This window comes from Phoxinus phoxinus (genome assembly GCF_949152265.1).
Source record: "Phoxinus phoxinus genome assembly, chromosome: 6".
Lineage (NCBI taxonomy): Eukaryota > Metazoa > Chordata > Actinopteri > Cypriniformes > Leuciscidae > Phoxinus > Phoxinus phoxinus.
In genome coordinates, this window is record NC_136881.1 from 3005765 (window position 1) to 3030825 (window position 25061).

Genomic DNA, 25061 nt, shown 5'->3' on the forward strand with positions numbered 1-25061 from the left:
TGTACAGTCGTTCACAGAGATTGCCACACCATTATTTATTAAACGTTTTGGTTACATTTTATTTTGTGATGTAGTTACATTTTACGAATTCAAATAAGTACTGAGTAATATTAATGAATGCACCTATAGTGTTACGGTTAAGGTTTGATTTTGGGTTAATTACTTGTAATTATGCATATAATTTGCTGTTATTATGTATGTATGTAGTAATGTGTAACTAAAGTGTTACCAATGTTTTATTATTGTGTATCTATCTCAGATAAACCTGCCCCAATATAGTCTATAATTTACTGTTTTTAACAGCAATTGTTGTCATTACTTTTCAATTATGCACTTGCAGGCTTCATCTTAAAAACTAAATAACTTTCATAATATTATGCATGGCCACAGGGGCCTCTATAGGCGAAGGGCTCTAACTCACTATCTGGACATGTAAACTGTTGCGGATTCAGCCATCTGAATCTAATCGTCACCATCTAAGATGTACAACAGGCCTTCAGCTTGTTGATTTAACAGCACTGTAGCCCACATCCATTGTACCCTCGGGAGATTCACTGTTGTTTCCACGGCAACAAGCAGACCCTTGCCCTTCCCAGGGCTCCTGACATTCATTTGGACGGTACCACCTCAGACTGTACATAGGGGGGCGTTACCACATCTGATATGATTAGTCATCTGACTACATTCCATAAACTACACATTTTTAACAGATTTCTAAAATTCCTTCACATATATTAATGAATAAAATATGTATATAAAGTAGATTTTAGGTATATTTGCTGTTAAAAGTAGCAACGCCCCCCCTTCCCCTCCAGTCACATGACTTGGTCCCTCCTCCCACGATCTGTCAGAGCAGCTTGTTGCACGACCAGGTTCTTCGTAAACTAACTTGAGTTCGGCGTTAAAATCTAAACCAGTTGCCTGAGAAATCGCGTGTCGTCGCGGACCGACGAGAATGTTCGCTTCGGTTAGAAAACAAGCCTTAATTTCTTTGACTTAACGAGTCATTTACGGCAGTTTCCATCGAGCTCTTTTTGCTGTCTGCGTGATTTGTGGTCAAGTAACAGCGGCGGCAGGTCATGGTCACCAGGTAAGCAGCAGGTTAAATTCACGCGTTTTCAATAGCGAAATTATATATTTGACTGTTTATTTTCGATAGAAAATGTTTAATGTCAATACAGTGCTTGTCATTGCAGAGAGAGAGAGAGAGAGAGAGAGAGAGAGAGAGAGAGAGTGTGTGTTTAGCTAACGTTGGCTTCGTCGCTCAGTGATGTCGACATGGGTTTAGTAATGTATGGTCTCCTTGTTGCCGAGCGAAAAATAAATGGATTGGAAAAATTAAAGTGCGCGTTTGAGCCCGAGAAGTTTCCATGTTTACGTTACATGAAACGCCCGCGTGCTGCTACGTCGTAAAATCACCGTTGGTGGCAATGAGTTTGACGTTAAAATCGATGAAAAATACGCTTTGACAGCTCATTTTTCAGGATCGGTTTAGTTGTCAACGGTTCTTTTTCCGCGTCATCGCTCTGTTAACGTTACTAGTTCGTGATGGGAATTAATTTGAATCTTATCACGTCCGTTTTTTAAACCGTCACGCGAGTTTGAACGCGATTAATGATGTAACAACTTGGATAAGACAACTTGTGAAAACAATGTACACATGTATATCTTAAAAGTATTTTATATTCTAAAACAATGACTTCACACATTTCGTTATAAAGGTTATAAATCGACCAAGATCAGAAATAATTCGCTTCGAAATAACGGCTTAACGAATAGTTTTTGTGTGTGGTAACGCGCACACACACAACACACAGATATGACATGACGTATAATATAAATGATGACGTTTATATTCGTTACTTCAGACTTTTTCCGCGTCATCGCCGCGCGAGGAGAATGTAATGACGTCAGTGTATAAATAACCCGCGAATCTCGAACATTTCTGGCTGTGCCGGTTTGATATGTACAGATTGACATATGGTTAACCCATCAAGACTAGTCCCGTCACGAAACCGCTCCACAAATCCCGAGCCACACCCCGTGCGCGCGCAGCAGAGCACGTGAGAGCCCGACAGCTCGTGCATTATCATTATCATCACCAACACACAACTACTAGAACTCTACATGTCACGCGCTTTCTCTCTCTATATATTATTTTATATATATTCTCAGTGCAGTGTTTCATGGTACAGTATTGGATATGAATACTTTGAAGACCTTATTCATGTAACGTGCTAGGTCAAGGTGGTTGAGCTAGCAGTAGCTATATTATCATGGTTCATATTCCCAAAAAACACATTGTATGTTAAAATGTTATTATGGCACTGTGTTTAAAAACACCTTTTTGTATTTTGAGTTTCAGTCGAGACATGCAAAATGAAAGGTGAGTTACCTGAGAAAGTGCTGAGAGACATGGATATTATGGAAGAGGATATATGCTAAGATGCTTTTCTAAATCTCAATAAGCATAATGCAAGTATGACCCAAATAGGAATCTAATTCCATGATCTCATTTTTATTTGCCCTCACAGCAAGTATCGCACCTTTTTATTCATGAATTAAGCCTCTGTCTGATGATAGTCGGCACATCCTGGTTGTTCAATGTGGGATAATGATTCTTATTCAGTGAGGATGTCTAATGCGGGTAATAATAATTAGTTACCTTTGGGTTTAAGAAGCCATAATTTAGTTTGGCATCGGAGTAAAACATGATGTGACAAAAGAAGTTGTGTATAAAAGTTATTTTTTTAGTAGCTTATTGTACTAAATTATTAATGGTCTCACAATAAAATGTATTAAGTATAATTAAAGTGTAATATTTACATTGCAAAGCTATTAAAAATAAGTATTGATGTGCCTGTTAATGCATTCATTTGGACATGCATGCTGTTTAAAGCAACGCTCAGAAGACCTTATTCTAGAAATGTTCATGTAAATGTAGTGGAGGTTTGATGAATTTGCATTAGGCCTGTCCTATGCAAAAACCTTTACATTAAATGAATGCTCACGGATAAATGAAATGTCTTTGCATTTCCATTTATTCATTTAGTAGATGCTGTGCTTGATTTGAATTTGATTGCATGGGGAAAAATGCAAGCATTTAATTGCAAGGACGCTTCACACAGTATTGTACATTTATGTTACCATTCTTCAGATGCACACAGAAAAACCTTGATTTTTGGGTCACGTCATCTCTCTGAAAACCGTCCAATAGCATCGTCATGGCAGATCGGCATGCTGCAAAGCATTGATTATAGTCTGAAGAAACCGGAAGCTCAGAGGTGGTTTGCATTTCTGTAGAACATTAACAATATGACACATTTGATAAAGCAATCATTAAACGGCTTCACGAGAACTTGAAATCGTGATATGCAACGTAATGGCTGTATTAGTCAGAGCTGCCCGGATCAATGAGGAAAAAGCTAGAACTTGTATATCAAATATTTAGGCTTAATGTCTCAATAAGCTTAACATCCTGTGATTTTACTTCAGAAATGCTGTCATGGGTTGAATTATTAACGCAGAAAACTGTAAATAATATGCATGCACAGAAATGCTTGAAAAATACCAGTTGATTTTCTTCCATACTTTCCTACTCTCTTAGAATAAAATAGTATTGAATGCCTAACCTTATTTTAAAGTAAGAGCGGCACGTCTATTTGTAACTTCAATGTGCGTGTCATTCACTTTTAGTTGTTTTACCTACAAAAAGAGTTTATTATGCGGCTTAATTTTCCAAACTGGTATTTGCATCTCATTATTTTAACGTATTATCATCAGCATAATCATAAACAAGGGCTGCACAATATATAGAATTTATCTAAATATCGCAAATTATATATCGCAATATGCATATCGCAACAGCTTGCAATAAATGGGGTCATAAACAAAAGACAAAGTTTTTTTAGCTTTAATAAGTATCAGGATATATTAAATTCATACAGTGAAAACTAAGCAATGTTTTATTTTTATATTTTATGATTCAGTATCTTTTATTAAATAAAGCTAATGTAGGATAACCTGAAACCCTGTGGTTTACACTGATGTTAAAATAACACTTCTTATGCTACAGTAAAACACTGATGTTCACTTTCAGAAGTTATAAGGATGTTTTCTTGTTATTAAAAGAATGTGAAACACATGTTATATCATTTTAAATATATTTTAAAGATAATTTAAGTTTATTCTACACACTTTAAGCATTATCGTATCGCATATCGAATATCACATTAAGGAGTTATCTCATATCACATTTTTCTTTAATATCGCACAGCCCTAAAAAACACATTGGTTTTTGTAGCGCAAGTATTACTGAACTTTGTTATTCTTCTAGTTATTAATCAGAAGTTTTGCACATGCATGCAAAGAAAGGCCTACTTCCACACTGAAAAATAAGGTCAAAACAACACAGTACACCTGTATAATTTGTTAAGCTTTTTTGTGCATTATTTTTTTGACTAAATACTTTGGTTTTCAACCTCGATTCTAAATGCCAAATTCGCAATTTCAGCAATACGCACTTAAAACCAGTGAGAGTGTTTAGTGTAATCACATAGAGTTGACTGTCAGGGTCATCAGGGTTAGTTGGCAGCTGCATTGAGTGCGAGTGTGTGTCTCGCCTCATTGATGTTTAAGCATTGCTTTGTTTTAACATGGTTTGCCGTTGCTTTTGTAAAAGCACTCTGGCTGTCACATAATTGCAGTGCGCCTGCGGGAACCTGAGCCCCTAAAAGCAGGAGGCTTCAGCTGTTCTATTGATTTGGATGGAAACAGTGTGAAGCGGCTTCTGACTCATCACTTCTCCCCGACTGCATCATCGCTCACGTGACGCGAGAGAGGAGGACGTGTGTGTCCTCGTCGCCCTACGGTAACGATGCTCATTGTCATAGTGATGGGTTGCCAGGGGATGCAGAGACCTTGGAGGCAGGCAGAGATGCTGCGCTTGACGGAGGTGTTAGACATGCGAGAGAATTCAAAGTCTTTCTTCGGCGTGACTACACAAACATTGCCTTGAGGGTAGAGGTCGACCGATGTGGGTTTTTCTCTAGTTGATGCCGATATTTAGAAATCGATTCTGCCAATATATGATGCCGATTTTTTTTTTTTGGCCAATATGTTGGGCCGATTTTCCTTTTTCCCCCCCCTCAATCTCATAAAACCTAACAGTTATTAAGAGAGTTGATACAGAAAATTGCTTAAATTAGGGTGACCAAACGTCCTTCTTGCCCGGACATGTCCACTTTTTACGTACTGTCCGGGGCGGGTTTATATTCATGAAAATGTCCAGTTTTCACTGTTTTTCCATTAAGCCATTAAGCGTGACCATTAAGGTGTACCTTTGCATACAAAACATATGAAACCGGCTTCGGCCCGTCTTGTTATAATCAGAGGGTTTCTCAATCCGCAGCGGCAAGCAGAGAGCACGTCAGAAAACGGAGACCTGTGTGTGTGTGTGTGTGTGTTCATCTCAGCCTCATTGGCCTGTCACTGCTAGTCAATGTCAGAATATTTGAAATGATCAATCAAATCAAAGTAGGTGGACTTTATGTTCACAGAATTCTAGCAGCGTGACTCGACCCTTCAGTTTACGGTCAAGTGCGAGGTAAGATGCAAGTAGCTAACAGCGTAAAAAAAGAAAACAACAACATGCTATTCTAATGTTGATCTAGCCTACTGCTAGTCTCATATAGCCAACAAACTAACACATAGAATAACATTATGGGCCCTATCTTGCACCCAGCGCAATTGACTTTGAACACCGACGCATGTATCATTCCTATTTTGCACCCGCGCACAGCGGACTTTTCCCTCCACAGACGCACGTCGGTAAATTAGGGAGTGAACTTGCGCTCGCGGGGTGGTTCAGCGCAAAGAGGAGGCGTGTTGCGGCGCAAAACTTCCCTGGTGCTATTTTCCAGTTTTAGAAAACAAACCGCCGTTATAATAGCAATCCGCCATGGAACAAGCGCGCCGGCTCTTAAAGGGAATGTGAGAGGACGCTCTGATTGGTTTATTTCACGTTATGCCCAAACCACACCTATGAATAATGAAGCTACTTCAGACCAACCCCTTTTAGATTTGCGCCGGGCACAAGAGTCATTTATCCCGCCGGAAAAATAGCAACAGTGCCGGGATCCGCCCACAAAGTTACTTGCGCTTTGACACTTGCGTTTCAGATCGTTAAAATAGGGCCCAGCAACTTGAACACACTCAAATGCAGTTTAGTGTGATAGTGTAGAGCGAGTGAAACAGCGCTGCGTTACCTCACAAGTTTAATTCGTCTAATAAACTGTCCTGTGTGAGTGAGTAGTAATTCAGCACTTGTGGGTAGTTCGGAAGAATGAAATGTCCTTATTCCTTTATATCCGCGGGACTCGCGTGTGGCGCTGATATCTGTCTCTCATTAGCAATCGCGCCTGCTTCATATCACAGTCATGTTAAAAACATCAATGTATTCACTCATCCATAAACATTATTATATCCATCAGCATGACGACAAGTTCCATAATTCCGCATATGCGTCATCAACTTGCGCCTTTGTTATTGTAAGCGGTTAGCGACCCCGGGCGTGGAAAAAAAATGCCTTATAGTGTAGCTTTAATGATTCAATGACAAATATATATTTTTTTAACAATCACTTGTCACCACCTACTGGTGTAACAATTTAATCGATACTATCGTAATTTGAAGTGTCAAGTAAATAACTTTTCAAAAGGTTTATTGCTCAATTTTAATCGCTACCGTAGACATCAGTGTTTATATCTGAATTATAAACCTTTATCCCAGTACTTCTGTGATAATTTGAATATTTGTGTAACACGGAAATAGTGATACTGTGTGGTTGAAAAGCTGATTCGTTCAGTTACATGGCAACGAATCGTTAAAAATTAATACTGCTGCTCTACCGAAAAGTAGCTCTCATGAATATTGAATATGTGGATTTAAATGAGAGATCGATTATGGAAGTTTTGACATACTTTTATGATGCTTTTTTGTCCTTTTTTTTATATATATATATAGAGCAGTCAAGTCCATTTAGACTAGAGTCTCATTTTGTATTCCAAGGAAAAAAGTAAATCCATCACGTGGTTGGAACAACTATTTGTAACACTTTATTTCGATGGTCCAGTTTATACATTCTAATAACTATAAGTAACTTTTTAACTAGAGTACATATCTACCACAAGAAGTCATTAGAGTTTTAGTAGACTATGCTTAGGCTAATATCTGCTAACACATTTTTTTTATGTTTCCCAGCAAATATTCTACTAGCTTTGCAACTATATGTCAACTTATTCTACTAACCCTAACCTAACAGTCTACTAATACATTAATGAGAGTAAGTTGACTTGTAGTTGCAAATTAATGAGAGGATACTTATAATATTAATAATACATTTTATTTATAGGCGCCTTTCATGGCACTCAAGGACACCTTACAAAATCCATAAAGCAATGACATTAAACAATAAAACCAGTACAGCAACAACAAACATTAAATCACATAAAAACCTGCCTAAACAGATACGTTTTAAGATGAGATTTAAAGACTAGAACTGTTGCAAACTTCTACTTTATAGAAGAATGTCTAAAGCGGACTATTGAATTAAAGTGTAACCCAACTATTCCTTCAACATGCCTAATCTGTGCTCTTTTCTGCTTGCTTGCCGTGTATAAAACATTTCCAGTCATAGAGATTCATCTCTGTCACAGTGCATAGGGAAAGTTGGTGAAAATATGTCAATTTTCTGTTGCCAGGGCGTAAAAATGGGGGAATACCTTTAAGATCAGCATTTAGGAGCCTGTCATCGGAAGCTCTGAGGTCAGCCTGCCAGTTCTGGGAAACTCGGCCAACAACAGAGCCTCTGAGAGGGAATGCGTGATGCTATTGGCTAGTTTGCGGATGGGCGGGCTCTTGCCGGAGGCAGTCTGGCAGGAATGGGTTGGTTGCGGGAGAGGAAAGGAGGGGAGGGGTGTGGGAATGGCTGGAAATGTTTCAGCCAGATAGTTGAGCAGCGAGCAGACACGCTGGTCCTTTCTGCGCTGTTGCTGAGAGAAAATCCCCGTCTCGGCATGGGCCGCCAGCTCACAGCTTCGCATAGGGAATGACAACGCTTCACGTGGTCGTTTTATACCGGGAGAGCGTGAAGTGAAAGGAGTCTGATTGCTGTACCAGGTGCACACAAACTGAGCAGGAGCGAGTGCGACGTGAAGAGAAAGGAGGCTTCGTTTATTCCAGCAAAGGTGGGAGGAGTAGGGATCCTTATATCCTTTAAAGTTCCTGTTTTTCCCAACACGAGGAATTTTGCTGCAATATGCTGCATGCAGGCTGGGGTGTGGAAAGAGAGGGAGGGAAATCTGAGTTGTGTCAGTAAGTTACTCTGTCTTTATCCCATGTGTATCCCAGTCTTTCCGGTCTCTTTCCCTTTGAATTCTTTAACATCTGGAACTAAGTTAATTTCCGTTTTAAAGAGTGTAGTGCTTATATTTATGTTAGTTAGACTGACTGATTTATGAGAGTTTGGTCGCATACCGAAGGCATATTGGTGCAGCATTTGCTCTGTAAGATAAAGTTTTGTTTTCTGAAATTGAAAAGGCAAGGAAATTATGGTAGTTAATGGGCCAGTCTAATTAGCAGGGGCTTTATCCCATATCCCAAATCTTTCCGGGTTTCTTTCCTTTTGAATTTAAGAATATAATGCTTATATTTATGTAGTTAGAATGACTAATTTGTGAATGTGGTCTCAAACCAAAGGCGTGTGTAGCTTTTCTTAAAATATGCTTTGTTCTGTTTTCTGAAATGGAAATTGAAATTATTCCAGGGAAATTATTCCAAACCTATCCAATGGTTTTAGTCCAGTCTGATTAGCAAGGGCTTTATGCAAATCTACTGAACGCCAGCATCGTTCATGTTGGCCCGATCAGACCTCCGGTCTTACTAGACGTACAATCCAGACTTTAAAAGAGCAGGACTTGCGGCGTGGCAGGAAAAGGCCGCATTTGTGTCGAACATTTGGCAAACGTGTTGGGAGGAAGAGCGTGTTTTTTTTAAAGAGGGAGACTGACTCTGCCCTTCCCGTTAAAAAAACCCATGAAAACAGTCTAGGCAGCTACTGACTCTTTATTAGCCAAAGCCGTGAGAGCAACAGCTCTCCTCAGAATCGATCAGAAACACGTTTAGAGAGACTCGGAAAGGTAATTAGCTGGCACCTTTTAACGCTTTACAACTGCCAGGCGTGTTTCATGAACAAATTACCCTTTATTACGAGACTATTTTAGTGGGGGTGCTGTATTGCGCACTTCTAAAGAGAACCGAGACTTTGTGCCAACATCTTTCTGTCAAGGCGAAAGTTTGCTGTAGAAGAGAGGGAGTTTTTAATTGCAAGTTAATGTTGTTTTTTCATGAATGGCTCCTTTACCAGCCTGTAAAGGTAAGTCATTGTGTCATAATTAGCTTTTTCCTGAGATAAGTTGCAGGATAGTTTTTGAAAACACAGTGCAAATGTCTTGTCAGTAGCTAAGTAGATCATATCTGTGCCTAAATGATCTTCTTAATTAAATTGCACATCAGTTTCAAACAGCCCGAGGATATGAGCGCGGTACCAGCCAGGCATGGCTGCCATCCACAACGCTATAAATAACTAGAGACGATGATCTGGGGGATAAAAGCAGCCTTGGTGTTATGAAGATAATAACTTGGGTCACCGGGATTCAGTTTTACATTAAGGCTATTATCATATGACACACCCGTTTTTTGCTGACCACATTGAATCAAGGCTGCAGCGCTTTACAAACTGCAACTACCGTCTGGCTCCCTTGCATTTGTTCCCTTTTCAATCGTAGTGCAAGCCTCGCAGAGTTGTAGATTGTTTTAAATATAAGAGAATTTGTTTTTAATCACATTATTGTGATTGTTTATCAGAAGCGTTTTCCATAAACGCTTTATATTCATTCAGCTATACAGAATGACGGCAGCGCGTTTTCTAATTACTGAAACATATGACTTTAATAAATGTTTGACATTTAACTCTTGACTATGAAGACATTAAGTGGCACGATTAAAAAGGGTGGTTTTAGTTGTCTAAAATTCTCCCAGCTGTAGAAAATGTGGTCTAGTTTTGTTCTTGAGTTACTTCCAAAACAGCAATCGGCCTTGACTTTGTCCTTAGCCTGCTCTATGATATGATCATGTCATTGTAAAAAACCTTCAGCAAAGAAAAGCGTGTGTGTGTGTGTGTGTGTCCCAAACTCATTGGTCTACAGTCACGCAGTCATCTATCAAGAAAGATTCAGACTTCATTGATTAAGTTTCAGAGGAGTTCAGAACAGTCATGTATGGATCTGATCGCGACAAACTGTATTTACCAAGATGTGGTACCGATGCTATACCAGGTCAAGGTTAGGGTTTAGTATTTTCAGTTTTGACCAATGAAATCTTTAGAATCTGATGTGCCCTTAACTGGTTGTTTGGGAAACAAAATCACATAAATTAAAACCACCTCCAAACCACATGTCTTTATGCATGACGTTTTGGTCAACCGGAGGCTAATTAGATGCAGTGAAGTCCAAAAATTGTGAAACAACCCAGCATCCTGCAAATTAGGAGACCAATATGATGTAATTCCAGCTGGCTTAGGCAACCCAAATCCTGATCTGATGCCATGGAGGATTACCCGACATTCATCCTCTGGGTTTTTAACCACTATTATTGTAACAAAAGAGGCTGTTTGAATGGCAGAACCAGTTTGGAAAAGCCTACACCGGTTCACCGGTTATACTGTAATTTTGAGCTGCTCAACTAAAGTTGTAAATTGAATTGTTCTTACGATTCATTATCTTTTAGACAGAAGATCTGTAATTTGCATTGGTCTGGCTTCTTGTTAATTAGCACATGCCTTTAATCAAGGGGTCACGTTTCTTTTTCAAAGGGATCTCAGACTTCTTCGATACTTGCTTCAGCATTTTCTGGGATGACAGTCTTTCTATTACCAGCTTTGCTACTTAATAACAAATTAATTAGCAACCTAGTTATGCACCTCACAAGTAACCCAGAAGTTAGCCGGGTTATGGTTAGGGAACGCTTGTTGTTCACAAGCGACAAATGGGGCGGGAAAATATTTTAAACTTATGAGCCATAGATTGGGCAACTTTAGCTACATTTCCATGCACCCAAATTGTGTACAATTGACCAATTTACTCATGGAGCCATATTAAGATCTCCATATCTATTGTATTTGAACCATATAAGGCCTTTAAAATGAAGATACCAAAAGAAAGGGTTGCTAAGAGAACCAGAATCTAAAAGGATATTAAGATATCTTAATACTTCTTGATTTACAGGCATGCAAACTTGGGGCAAAAAACACAAAGAAGTGCTTTTCCCCATTTTTTTTTTACTGTTACTGTTGGCATATAATGCAATAAAGATGGTCAAGTAAACATATTTAACTAACAGACCTACCAATCTCTGTGTAAAATTGAAATAATGATGCTGCCATCTTTCTAAAATCATTTTTACCATGTAATTTGACTCCAAATCTCAGGTAAAAATGGTAATTTTGATCTCCCTGTACAAAATAGTGGATTACTCAGTCAATATACATCTGTGACATTTAATATTTTGGCTTTCATCACTTTATGTTTGTCTGTCTTCAGCAAAAAATATGAACAAAATAAAAAATTTGGTTGATTTGACATGGAATGACCTAGCTTCCAGTTTTAGAAATGTCATCAAGGAACACATGACAATAGGAGCGTTTCCATTACAGATTTGTGCAGATTTTTTTTCTAAATGTCGACAAAAAACTATTGAAAAATTTCCATTAACTATTGACGCCGTTTCCATTAACTGATGTTAATCTACTAAAACATATTTTTTTCCTCTCACGATCAATCATTTCAAAAAATGGCAACGGACGTTGGTAGGTTTATGTATGTACAGCCACCGCACTACCCGTTATTATTAATGGAAAGAGACGTATGTGTGTTATCCAATCATTAATGACAAGGAAAGACTCTTATACTGTGAGCGGCTCATATGAGGAGTTTTTGGGTGTTTCTCACTCATTTCTGCTTCGAGGTCGTGTGATTGTGGCATTTCTTTGAGGTTTAGAATCCAGTATTCCTGTAAATCTTTTTTCTTTTATGAATTTAATAAAGAACTTTGTCTCGTATTCTGTCCAAACACACGCGTCATCTACGTCAGGTGACCTGTAAATGCGCAAAAACTGTTTCCATTGCTGTTTTGCGAAATATTTATTTTTCGAATTGCCTGAAAAACCTCCTCATGCGAGCATACTTTTTTTTTTTTTTTGATAAATGGGAGTTTTTGCGAAATTGACGTGTTTCCATTGGGTGTATTTTCAGTTCGCACATAAACACGGCTACTGACACTCGATAGCTCCTGTGACATTTTCATGGTGGCTTTCTCAGGTTCTCAACGCATAACTGAGCACTACACATGCGTAGTGATTGGAATCAGTTTTGATTGGAATACACTGCCTAAAAAACAAAGATTATTGGGGTAGCCTATGTTTTACAAAAAAATGCTGTTTTCTACTTTAAAATGTCACGTTTAATTCAATGCGTTACTTGCCATTTGTTAGTGAAAATTGTTTCTACAACAAATAATTTTCAGCTCGTGCTGCATATGGAGCACTTTCAATTTATAATTGTAGTATCTGTTGTCCAAATGTACTAAATGGTTTTTATTTCTATTTGACCGGCATAAAATATCGGCGCCGAGTCTATTTTTGCTGCGCTGCTCACGCTCAATTAAAGTGAAAGCACACTTTTGATGGACAAAATAAATATGATTTCACACAAAACAGAATGTGCATGTCTAGTGTGTTTTAATAAGAACTGGAAAAATATCTCAAAAATATTTATAGAAAATTTTGGGTAAATAGAGTTTGGGTAAAAGTATATGGTGTTTTATAAAAATAAAAAAATATAGAAAAAAATATTTATGTGTGCTGTAAAGTAGTTAGAAAAAAATTGAATCGTAATCGGCTAAAATTGGTATCGGCAGCTCAAACTCGATGAAAAATCGGAATCGGCCTAGACAGGGCTCGAGACTAACGGCGTCCTATCATCTTGGGGACGATAGAAAATGTGTTTAGGACGAACAGAAATATTCTCCAGAACACCTACAGGACGAAAGACATTTTTGTATGTGTGTTCATTTATTACTAGCCTATTAGGAAAATGGAAAAATGAACCGACCAAGCGCTGACTACAACGGAGCGCGTCTTCTCATGCTGTTACTATAGTTACTCTCACTGGCCGGCTACTCACGCGCGGACTTGTTTCGCGGTACATATTTCGCGCTGCATGTCTCATAAAACGTTAAAAAATGTAAACGTCTGGGAGAATGAGTAGAGCAGACATATAGATCTGAATAAGAGTGACGACGCTAAAAAAGAGCTCTATTCGGTACGGTTTTCTGTGCGCACACACCCGACCCCAAGCGTGCAACCTAGAAAATTTGAATCGGTGCATCTCTACTGTAATAAAAGCAAAACGACAGTGGGGCGGTTTCGCGGTGGGCAAGTAATGTAATGGAGAACGGTCGAACACCATGTTACACTGACTACCGCAGCAAGCCTATTCCCTACAGTGACGTAAGATCTGATATTGTACCTTTTTTTTGTTTTTTGGGGATAATAGATAATTGCATCTGTGGAATGCATGGCTTTGCTGTTCAGCCAGGCGTCCTCCTCCAGAAGCACTAATCATTGTGAGGACGGGCGGGGGCGTACAGACAGTGCTAATCTCTGCAGGTCACAACAAGGAGACCGCAGCACCTTCCTACCTGCACACCATCTGTCCTCCCTCATCAGCCGCTGACTCGCTCGCTTACAACTATCTGTCAAAGCTCTCGCCTCTGTGAACCCGGAGCGACTGCAGGTGACGTGGTGACTTGGCAGTATCTTGCAGTTTATCGGCCAATCTTTTTGAAATCGATGCCTTGTTCGGGTATCATCATGCCATTTAGACTTAACTAACCCTGTTTTTACTCCACGCTGATGTGTTCGCTAGCTTTGAACTATCTACAGGGTTCCCACGGGTCCTTGAAATCCTTGAAAGTTTGTTGATGAAAGGCCCTGGAAAAGTCTTGAAAATAAACGCATAGATACAGGTCCTTAAAGGTTGGGTAGGTAAGAATTGTCTAAAGAACTTTTTTTCAAATTGGCTTAAACTGTCTTTATAGACCAATACATAATTAAAATGTAAGTACTTTGAAAAAGAGAGTATAAAAATTGAGTGACTCTAGTGTATTTAATCTTCAAAAATCACAGCTCATTAATTCCTACCGGGACGAAACAAGTGATTGGCTTGCGCGACTGTTACTCTCCGTCGCCATGACTACCGCCGCTATTACTGGCTCTGCCCACGTGCGCGCAGTCGCTAGTGGAAAAGTGTGGTACTGCGCCCAAACTAAATCTCACTGAAAGCTTATTTTCTGAGATATCAACCTAACATTTTAAACACAACTTGTTCAGATTTTTGGCTTTGATTTCTTTGCATTTTAATAGTCCGCCAGTTTTTTAAAATGTAATATAAAATATGAATAATACATTTTTTAACATAGTACATTTTCATAAACTCAAACTTCTATAACTTTTTCTCTGTTTAACTTTCTTAACTTTATTTCACTTCTACAAAAATCTGCCAAATGTCTTCTTTAAAACAAGACCAATCTTACATCTATATATATTCCAAAGCATTCTTGAATTACAACCATTTAAGTTCAAAATGTGCATTTTCATGTCTATTAAAAAAAGGGGGTGGCGCTTAAGGGGTTAAATTCTTGAATTTGAGGGTGTTGGACCTGGAAAGTCCTTGAATTTGAAGTTAACCAAAATGTGGGAACCCTGTATCTACTAAAGTGCTTGGTTTTTCAAAACTCTGAGGATCCGGTTTAGGACATTACAATGTCTTGCCATTTTTTGCACCTTTTTTGTAATGCAAGCTTTGCCCCACTAGCATCATAAATGCAATTAGTTGAGCCAGTGTTGTGGTGTCGGGCCGGTCGAGATGCACACACGCAGTGTTTAGTAGTGCCGGCGTCCGCAGAACTGCAGTGTTTGCACTTTTCAGGGAAATTTACCTACAAATAGTTGACTCTGCATATTAAGCTAGGAGATAGTAGACGGTATTTCAACATGAAAACATTACACACTTCTTCCCCTTTAAAGCATGCCTCGGATATCACCATGTCATCCGGAGAAACCTACCCCGTGTGTTTGCTCCGTGCCGGCCGCAGTCGAGTCGAGCGAACAGCCGACAGGGAGAGATTTGCATTGATTTGACTGGAATTGCAGTTTCTTTAAGGGAGAGAGCAAATGTTGGTTTGCAGCTTTGCTTTGATGATTTGTGCATTTCCACCATTTTTGGCTTTAAACGTGCACTGTTTTATAAACCATTACCCTGTGTTTGCTGTGCTTCAGCGCTTGCGTTATTGCACCCTGAAAAGAAAAGCCAACAGGCCTGAGAATCCAAAGATTTGGTGGCCCATTATTTCGGTTTACAAGCTTTAAGCACTTCTACTAGCTGACAGATTGTGTTACTGAAGCACCCTTTAACTGTCATTCACCTCGTAAATTAGACCATCGGTTTTTTGAGGTTTCTAAAAATACAAGAGGATTAATTGCATGAGGTCACATCTGACATGGTTTCTATCCAATTTTTTTATGGCTTGACTCTCGGGGGGTAAAGCTATGAAATTAAATAGTGCCGTAGAGACATGAGTATGGCAGGCCATTTAATTTTATAATGGTAAAATGGAAAGGAGCGGCAGGTGCTGGGATTGTACGATGGTGGAGCGTGGATTGAGGGGTCCAGAAATGACTCTTTTTAACACCAGGGTTTTTCGCTCTCCAGTTCTAGGAATCGACCTCCCTTTGGTCCCGTTCAAAGTGCTGCCAGAAAGGAAGCTTTGCTAATGTGTTTTTTTTAAGAGCTCAAATAGTGCCGCACACAAGAATCTCAAATTACAGCAGCACCCGAAGTCTTGTTGAAATGACTGCTTGACAGTTTGGACCTTTAGGCCAGTTATGTTGACGAATGGCGCATTGAAGGCCTTGATTCAGGGCTTCAACTCACAGTTCAACTAGGGACACGTCGGAGGTCGTCTGGTGGCTTGTTGCCCTATTTATTCTTCAGGAAAGGCATTGCAGATGTTATTTAATTAATTAATTTTATTTATTTACTTATTTTATTTTAATTAATTTAATTTAATTTATTATTTTTCCAAAGCAGAAATTCACATATTACAAAAGCACTTACAATATAAATTTGTTTTTACACTTTATTATTTTATTATATTATTTTTAAGATTGCAGATTTTATTTAATTATTTAATTATTTTATTTTATTATATTTTATTTATTTTAATTTAATTTAATTTTGTAAATTCACATATTACAAAAGCACAGTACAATATAAATTAGTTTTTACATTTTATTATTTTATTATATTATTTTTAGGATTGCTACAATCTTAAATTAATACAAGATTTTACAAGCAAAACTAATAAAGGCTTGATTGAAAAACAAAAGGCTATCGCTATATGAAGACAACAAGATGTTTTTTTAATGCTTGTTTTAAATACTGTTTGTTGTTTTGTTGTTGCTCTGTCATTATTTTATGATTGTTTTGTCTGCATTATGCAGATTAGTGTGTATTTCTGTTGCGCTACACCTGTTGCATTCTTCTTAAAGGGTCGATTTCTCTTATTATGCCTCAGTTAGATTTTTTTTTTTTGTATGTGCACTCTTGTGGTTGCTAGGCATTGTGGGAAATAGAAAGAAGAAACAGACCCTTAGCAACAAGAGTGGAAAATGAAAGAAACACTCAAGCTCATTAGATTACGCACATGCTTGCTGTGTGTTATTGGTGATAGACAAAAGCAGGGTCCAGATCACCACGAGTCCTAATAAAACACTGAATCGATCAAGGTGGTTGTGTTCTGAATGCAATACTAATGTTTTGCTTACTGACTGCATACTTGTATATATTATTGTGTCTTGATTTCACTACGTTGCTTGTTTAATTCAGAGCGGCGTCTAGTTATCATCCCAGAAATAATTACAATTATTTAGCATTTTTTTATTTGATTTTATTTAAATGATTTAACATTTTGGCAGTCTGACAAATGAATGAGTCTAAAAGAGATGCCGTGATATTCACTGCATAGTGCATGCATACAACCCTCTACAATGTGAGTAAATTAAAGTAATGTCTATCGTTAGGCTAGCCATTGGCTAATCAATTTTGGAATTTTTCAGTGTTTAAGAGCAAGCAGAAGATATACGATATAACCAAAAAACATGACTAGCCAATGGCGATTCTATTGCCAAGGTGTGCGTAGAGGGTTGTTGTGTTATAGGCTACTTCATATTTCAGCAAATGTTGTAGGTCATCATGGTGTTTCGTGCTTGCTTTGCACACAACACTGGCCTACTTTTACTGCAGGGCTCCAGACTAACATCTGAGGGCAGAGCATTGGGGATTGTTAGTCATAAAGGCAATTTAATCATAATATTACTATTGTTTCGCATTAATAAGTAGTTTCGCAGTTACTAATAATATTACGTTTATTTCTTGAAAATTTACAGGGAACATTTTTAACATTTAACTGTTATTAAATGGACCATTGTTCTTCTATAGTATCAAACTGAACTGACCGGCAGCTTCAGTGATTATAAAAGGAGCGCTCTTTACTTACTTTCTGTGTAATTCTTCACAATTTAAAGTTTTAGTTTTTCTCGAGACTTCGTGACTTTCCCTACTTCATACTTCAGTACAAAAAAAAAGTGTGAAACTTTGACAATTTATTTGTTGATGATTTTATATTTTATAATAGGGATTTCATAATATCTAAATATACAATTAAAAGCTAAACGTATGATGAATCAACCATCTACTGATTATAGTGGTAGTTTCATATCTTTTTTATATTTAAAAATAAGCGTTTATTAGTTTTCCTGTATCTTGGGGACAATCTTTGATAGATGAACAAATAATGTTTTTGGTCATCACATCATAAAAACATTTGAACTGGATCATGTAAAGCAGCACTTTGAAGTGTTAAGCAATTGAAAGTCCTTTAAAAAAGTGCATGAATTTCACTCAAAAAGTTGTACGAACCATGAAATGAATAATGTAAAAACATTCGACTAGGGGCCTCGACTATTTCTGCCACAATACCATTACTACATTAAATCCATGGTGAATGTTTTGAGGACTGAAAAGCATGGCACAATGTTTCTCTTGCTTTCCACGTCAGCGCTGTTTGATCTGATATAGGCCTATATATATATATATATATACAGTATATATATATATATATATGGTTATCAACAGAGAATTCTGCACTGAATTTGAATGCTTCTCACTAGATCTCACTGCAAAGTTATTAATTTGCAGAGAATTCAAACGCTTTCTCACTCGATAGTAGTACCAGTGTCATGTGATTGAAGACAGTCCGCGAGTAAACCTGTATTTAGCTCGCGCTGTGCTGTCTATTATTGGTCCGAGCTGATAAACGGTCCGCGCTGCGCAGCTCAAACGAGTAGCACGCTTTCATTCTGCATTCATTTTGTTCTCATATGCAACAGAAATGGTAGCTTTTATCATTTGGGCGGTGGTGTTAGCTCCAGTGCGACCTGGAACGAAATGTTGTTGCACCGGCAGGATAAAAAGGTTGCAGTTTGTGTAGCCCTGTACTGGCATACTTAAAAAATGAGTATGTGTACAAACCGAGGCATTCAGGTTCCCTCAGAACTTGTTCAAACTTGTCTTTTTAATGCATACGATACCTCACCGGTACACATGTGTATTACACACAATGCAAAGGCTTGGGTTAGTATAGTGTTCAGTTCCGTACACACAGTTTTGTTTGGCTCTTGTCTGTTGGCTTTGCTGTAAGTGGAGGGGACGTGTCCGTCATTACACACTAAAGTGAATCTTCAACGGCAGCTGCTGGTTTTTACGGGCTTGTTTCGTCTGCGTGCACCACCCCCACCCCCACCCTTCCCTTCCCTTCCCGCCTCTCCTTCAGTTTGCACAAGAAAATATTTCCAGATGTTCCAAGAAAAGTCCTCTATTTCAGCAGCGATGAGCTTCACAAGTCGTGCCAGAGGCGGCGTTTTATTTTTGAAGATTGGGTGGTGGTTATTGTTATAAGCTGCTCCAAATCTGAGAGGTGACTAGTTTATTCTTATAAGGGTTAATCCTATATAAGGGTTAGTAGTGATCATGAAAAGTTCCGCTACTGTTAAGAAGAGTAACTTTATCTATCTATCTATCTATCTATCTATCTATCTATCTATCTATCTATCTATCTATCTATCTATCTATCTATCTATCTATCTATCTATCTATCTATCTATCTATCTATCTATCTATCTATCTATCTGCTTATCTATCTATCTGCTTATCTATCTATCTATCTATCTGCTTATCTATCTATCTATCTGCTTATCTATCTATCTATCTATCTATCTGCTTATCTATCTATCTATCTATCTATCTATCTATCTATCTATCTATCTATCTGCTTATCTATCTATCTATCTGCTTATCTATCTATCTATCTGCTTTATCTATCTATCTATCTATCTATCTATCTATCTATCTATCTATCTATCTATCTATCTATCTATCTATCTATCTATCTATCTATCTATCTATCTATCTATCTGCTTATCTATCTATCTATCTATCTATCTATCTATCTATCTATCTATCTATCTATCTATCTATCTGCTTATCTATCTATCTGCTTATCTATCTATCTGCTTATCTATCTATCTGCTTATCTATCTATCTATCTATCTATCTATCTATCTATCTATCTATCTATCTATCTATCTATCTATCTATCTATCTATCTATCTATCTCTGTCATCTTTTCACCTCTGTTGCTTTTGGCTTGCTTAGTTGAGTACATTTAATTAAATTTTCAACATTATTATTGATCTGCCTGCATCAACACCATTATATGATGAACTGAACTGAGCTGGACGATATAAATGAACTAAATTAATAACTTTTTTACAACAATAATTAACCATCACTGAACTACTTACTTAAGCTGGACTGTGACGCTATTTTCTTCTAGAAACAAACTTTGTTGCATTATTCTCCTTTTAAAGCTGATTTGAAACAATCTGTATTGTAAAAACCTCTATATAAATAAAGGTGACTATGCTTTCTTACTCTGTGTTTAATGTGAGCTGGTCGAGGTGTTGTGGCACTCGTCGTCTCTTTCGGTCTTTTTCTGGCTGTTGAATGGCTGCCAGGAATATTGCATGTTTTCTATTGGCTAAAGTCTCTGGCATTACTCAACAGGTTAGGCCGTCTTAAATGGTTCAGGAAGGGGTGTTTTTCCTTTAGTGCTTGAACACTTCTGCATTTTACCAAATGTGACACTGTGCTTTATCGATATAACAGTTTTTTTCCATGCGTGCTTTGATGCAACATTTGATATTGCACTGATTTGCTTCTAGCTTTAGTTCATGCTTGTGGAGTTCCTCATTTGTTAGTCTCTTTGGATAAAAGCTTCGGTTAAATGATTAAATGTAAATATAATCCTTGAAAGGCCTATGATTAGATAACACCAAATGCTTCAATTTCCAGAATAACACCCGTCTGTTATTCCTTTTAGGTGGATATTATCTATCTATCTATCTATCTATCTATCTATCTATCTATCTATCTGTCTGTCTGTCTGTCTGTCTGTCTGTCTGTCTGTCTGTCTGTCTGTCTGTCTGTCTGTCTGTCTGTCTGTCTGTCTGTCTGTCTGTCTGTCTGTCTGTCTGTCTGTCTGTCTGTCTGTCTGTCTGTCTGTCTATCTACATCTATCTATCTATCTATCTGTCTGTCTATCTACATCTATCTATCTATCTATCTATCTATCTATCTACATCTGTCCATCTATCTCGAAATATAAAATATCTCTATATTACTTTTTTCAAACATTTAGACCCTAGTTAATGCTACATAAACAAATGAGAGGTGTAAAGTAACAATTAAATGAACAAAATGGTCTATAAATTGTCATATTCATGTTCTATTGGCCTTGTTTCTTACCCAAATCAAATCTTGGCCTTCTTTTCCAGATCCCGGACAGAAGAAAGTGCCTTTTCTGACGTGGTTCCTACTTGAAGCTGCTCTCCGCCCCCATCCTACACTGGCTTGACCTCCGAAAATATCTCAATTCCTCAGACTTGCCAAAGCACAAGGAACCAACACGCTCTTTCCATTCACGGACCATTATTAGATATCGTTCCAAGGAGAGCCATTGCCTTCAGGTAGAGTTTCCCACAGCCGTCGGCCTCGAGACTATTCGGAGACCTGGAGCATGTTCTTATTGTCGCTCCAGTGTTGTGCACCTGGGACTAAATGACTGATGAACGACTTGGCAGAGATTGACAGCTTCACTGATAGCGGCCATCTCCCATGCGACAGCCAACGGGGGTCTGAATGTGACATCTCTATTTAAAGGGCCTCGCCACCAAAACTGAGACAAACCTCAAAACTACAACAACAACAACAACACACACAAATACATTCGCAGACTATTCAAACCCAAGTCAACAATCTACTGACGCCATAGAGCCTGCAGGTTCTCCACACAACTTTTTGCTATGGCTTTAAACATCGCGTCGATACGAGACACGAAATGGCTGACTCTCGAGGTGTGCCGGCAGTTTCAGAGAGGGACGTGCTCGCGCAGCGACGAGGAATGCAAATTCGCGCACCCACCCAAGAGCTGCCAGGTGGAGAACGGGCGGGTGATCGCCTGCTTCGACTCGCTCAAGGTCAGATTTTACACTTACGTGATGCATCTTTTTGTTTGCAGCTTTCTTTCAACAATGCCCGGAAGACATTTGATTAGCTCGGACTCATTCTGAATGTCATTTTGTTGTGGAAAGACAAATTTCTGAGTATTGTTTTGTTTCATAAACAAATCCGAAGAGCATTTAGCATGGCTAAGGGATGTTTTTAGGCATGACTTTTGGCGAAATCCCTTTAACTATGGTAAAATCACTATCTCATGAGTTTTTTTCTTGTTTTTTTGTAAACAGCAATATGATACACGATTCCAAAACAGTAATTTGGCGCGTTACTATAGAATTGCTGCCACAGATGTGCATTTATCTGCATTTTACACCATTGGCCAATCACGGTTGAGTACAAAACAAGGCGATTTATGTTCCAGAAAACATGGTAATTGTGATTCTTCCACCAAATATTATATTTCATGAGTGAAACTATAGGCTATTTATGTTGCTATTTAGCTAGTTATCGCATTCAGTTGTGTATATTGACAAATTTTCGAGCCGGAACTGTTATAATACGTAAGTTCACTATTGCATGGCCATTTTCTTCATTTTATCAAACAGCACTAACAGCAATGTGATAAACGATACCAATGTTACATAAATAATTACGTTAATTAATAATAATACACAATTTCAACAAAGAAACGGTGCATTTCTATAAAATTGCGGTCACAGGCGTGCATTTATAAGCATTTTCCTTCTGACAAAAACATGGAGACTTAAAATTCTAGAAAATATGGTAATTGCGATTCTTCTGCATGCATCTGTAGACTATATATGTGACAATTGTAGCTAGTTATCGCATTCACGACGCGTTCACAGGTGTGTGTATATCGATGGGTTTTAAAGTTGGAACCTAAGTTCACTTTGTGTGCATAAACAGCATATTTGACTGTGATCAGTTTCTAGGCAATTATTATTATGTAAATGAAGCAGGGGACGAGAACTTGCTGCACACGGTAATTGATCGAGTCAACACATTTTTTTGAGGACACTTTTTGTGTTGCTGGCAAATAGCTTGTCTTAGTGCAGCACTCTCAAATTAGAGTGCATGTGTCAGCTCTGCCACACTGCATACTGCACACTTCAAATAAAGCTGACCTATAGAGACCGAAAGGGCAGCGCTGCTCTCTCATCCAGCCAGTTTTATATCTCTCCATCTAACGTTACCATGCCACGTCCATTATATACGGCCTGGCAGTGGGTTTCGGTGAATGCCCGTGCTGTTTTTAGAACCGTGACCATGTGCAAAACAAATGCAGTGAGCAATAATTAAAGTGTCAGATTTTAGCCCATGCTTTTTGGTTGAAGTATGTCAAATGTTATGTTATACTTAGCCCAGTGTAGCCTATTGTTTATTGACAACTATTAGTATGGCATTCATGGGTTTATCTCTCCCAACACTGCCTCCCAGGCTCCATCTAAACATTGAGAGCGGCCCACTCAGATCTGTCAATCACTTTCCAGCTCAACCTATCGTGAGAGTCTGGGGGCGTGGCTACAGCAGTAGGCGGAGTCAGAGGGTGTTTAGATGCTAGTGCATCGGGTACAAGAGTGCAAGACAAAATTCTCTGCATTTAGACCTTCAAAGATTAAACATGTACACGTCAAAGCGAACAGGGCATTGCGATGAAACACACTACAATGGACGCTTCAGTACCATATAGCATCCTCATGCACCCGGTCAGAAAGACAAATGTACAGTTCATAATGTTTATTCACCGTTAATGATTATTCACATCAATTCTATAATAATAATGCACCAAATCAACAGATATGCAAAATCACCTAGTCAGGATAACGAATATGTGGAAGAATAGGTCTTATTTATTAAGGGTGTTCATGGAGATATGAATTTAAGAAGGGTTTAAGGCATAGTATGATAATTAAAACACTGCTAACAATATAAAATAAATAAACGAATTTCCTAAAAATCTCGCTCCGTATCTCTCGTTCAAATCCTGCCATCCCGCTCTCCCCAAAGCTGATGAAATTACCAAAATCTGCTGTATATTGCCGAAAAGCGTAAGCCGTCTTCTGTCAGGAGCCATTTGAATTATTTTGATAGTGCAAATGGTTGAAGAGTTATTGTAACATGAATACAGCTGGGTTAGATGTGTCGACGACGACACGCCGGTTTAATATGGCTAAAGTTATCGTAATTTTATTGTTTTTGTCATTTTCATTATTATTTTTTAAATATATCGATATATTTTTCAAGTTTTATCTATTTTAGTACATTTAGTTATCATAGTACAAGTTAAAATGAGCAATGTTGTCTGATCAGCTAGCTGAAAAAATAATAAAAAACTTTAATATTTGCAAATATTTGGTTTTAGTTTAATTTAATAACCCTGCCGTGAAGACCCTAGCAACACTTAAAAAAATAATAATAATTATAAACAATTTAGTGACGACTATTATTAATAATAACGTGAATTATTTATTAAACATTATTTTTTATCATATTTTTCCAGTAAACCAGTGATCACAAACTGATCTTTTTGTTTAATCTGGGCCACGTCGTGTTTCACGGCACAGATGGCCATGAGCCCAGCAATACAGCAATACATGTTTTAATGCAGTGAAAACACTGCGCGGTGACATTGACAAATGCGCAGTAAAACTGGAGCAGCTCCTATCTCTCACAGGAATAATAGACTTAAGATGATACTTACCTTCATGTGCGCTGCAGTCCCGCCCTTCAAAAACAATCGTCAACAGCTTACACACACTCGGCCGTTTATCTCGCAAATTAGGCAAGGTCACTATGTAGGTCAGTGTCAGAGGATAGTGTTGCGAGGCATGTGGGCGATCTCAGTACAGTGAACCTGTGCGCTCGGTTTCTTCCTATGGAGCTTTTGAAAAATGAGGCCTAAAGCTGATATGTGACCGTTTAAAAGGATTTATTGTTTTTGACTTGTATTGTTTTTCTATGTGCATTTAAATTAGCCAAAGCTTCTGCAATCATATTAACCCGTGGTCATGCATGCTCAGACTTTCAGTTAGCTGGGCAAAAGTTTCACTTATTTGCTGGAGAACAATTTTTTTTCTCGAGCTGTCTCTTCTCTGTTGTTCAGAGGTGAGGTATACTTGTGTCAGATATCTGGTGAATTACTGTAATTTGCCATTGACTTGCGGTCTGTTATGGCAGTTCAGGTCTGTCAGAGATGACGGCTACCTAATGTGTTAACCACTGCCTCCA

The 25061-nt window shown here is 38.2% G+C and overlaps 1 protein-coding gene across 35 annotated transcripts in view; it reads left to right on the forward strand.

The window, feature by feature from the left end:
• Positions 1–811: 811 nt before the first annotated feature.
• Positions 812–25061, forward strand: part of mbnl2 (muscleblind-like splicing regulator 2) — a 76535-nt gene continuing 52285 nt past the window's right edge. For 20 of the 35 annotated variants that reach the window (XM_079615483.1, XM_079615490.1, XM_079615494.1 and 17 more), the window contains exons 1-2: positions 818–1090; positions 21131–21832. In XM_079615483.1, the coding sequence (XP_079471609.1) occupies positions 21659–21832 (174 nt within the window). In that variant the 5' untranslated portion in view covers positions 818–1090; positions 21131–21658. Of the gene's footprint in view, positions 1091–7955; positions 8374–9106; positions 9434–21130; positions 21833–25061 lie in introns of those variants that run through there. The other 15 variants (XM_079615495.1, XM_079615488.1, XM_079615485.1 and 12 more) reach the window with 4 other exon arrangements.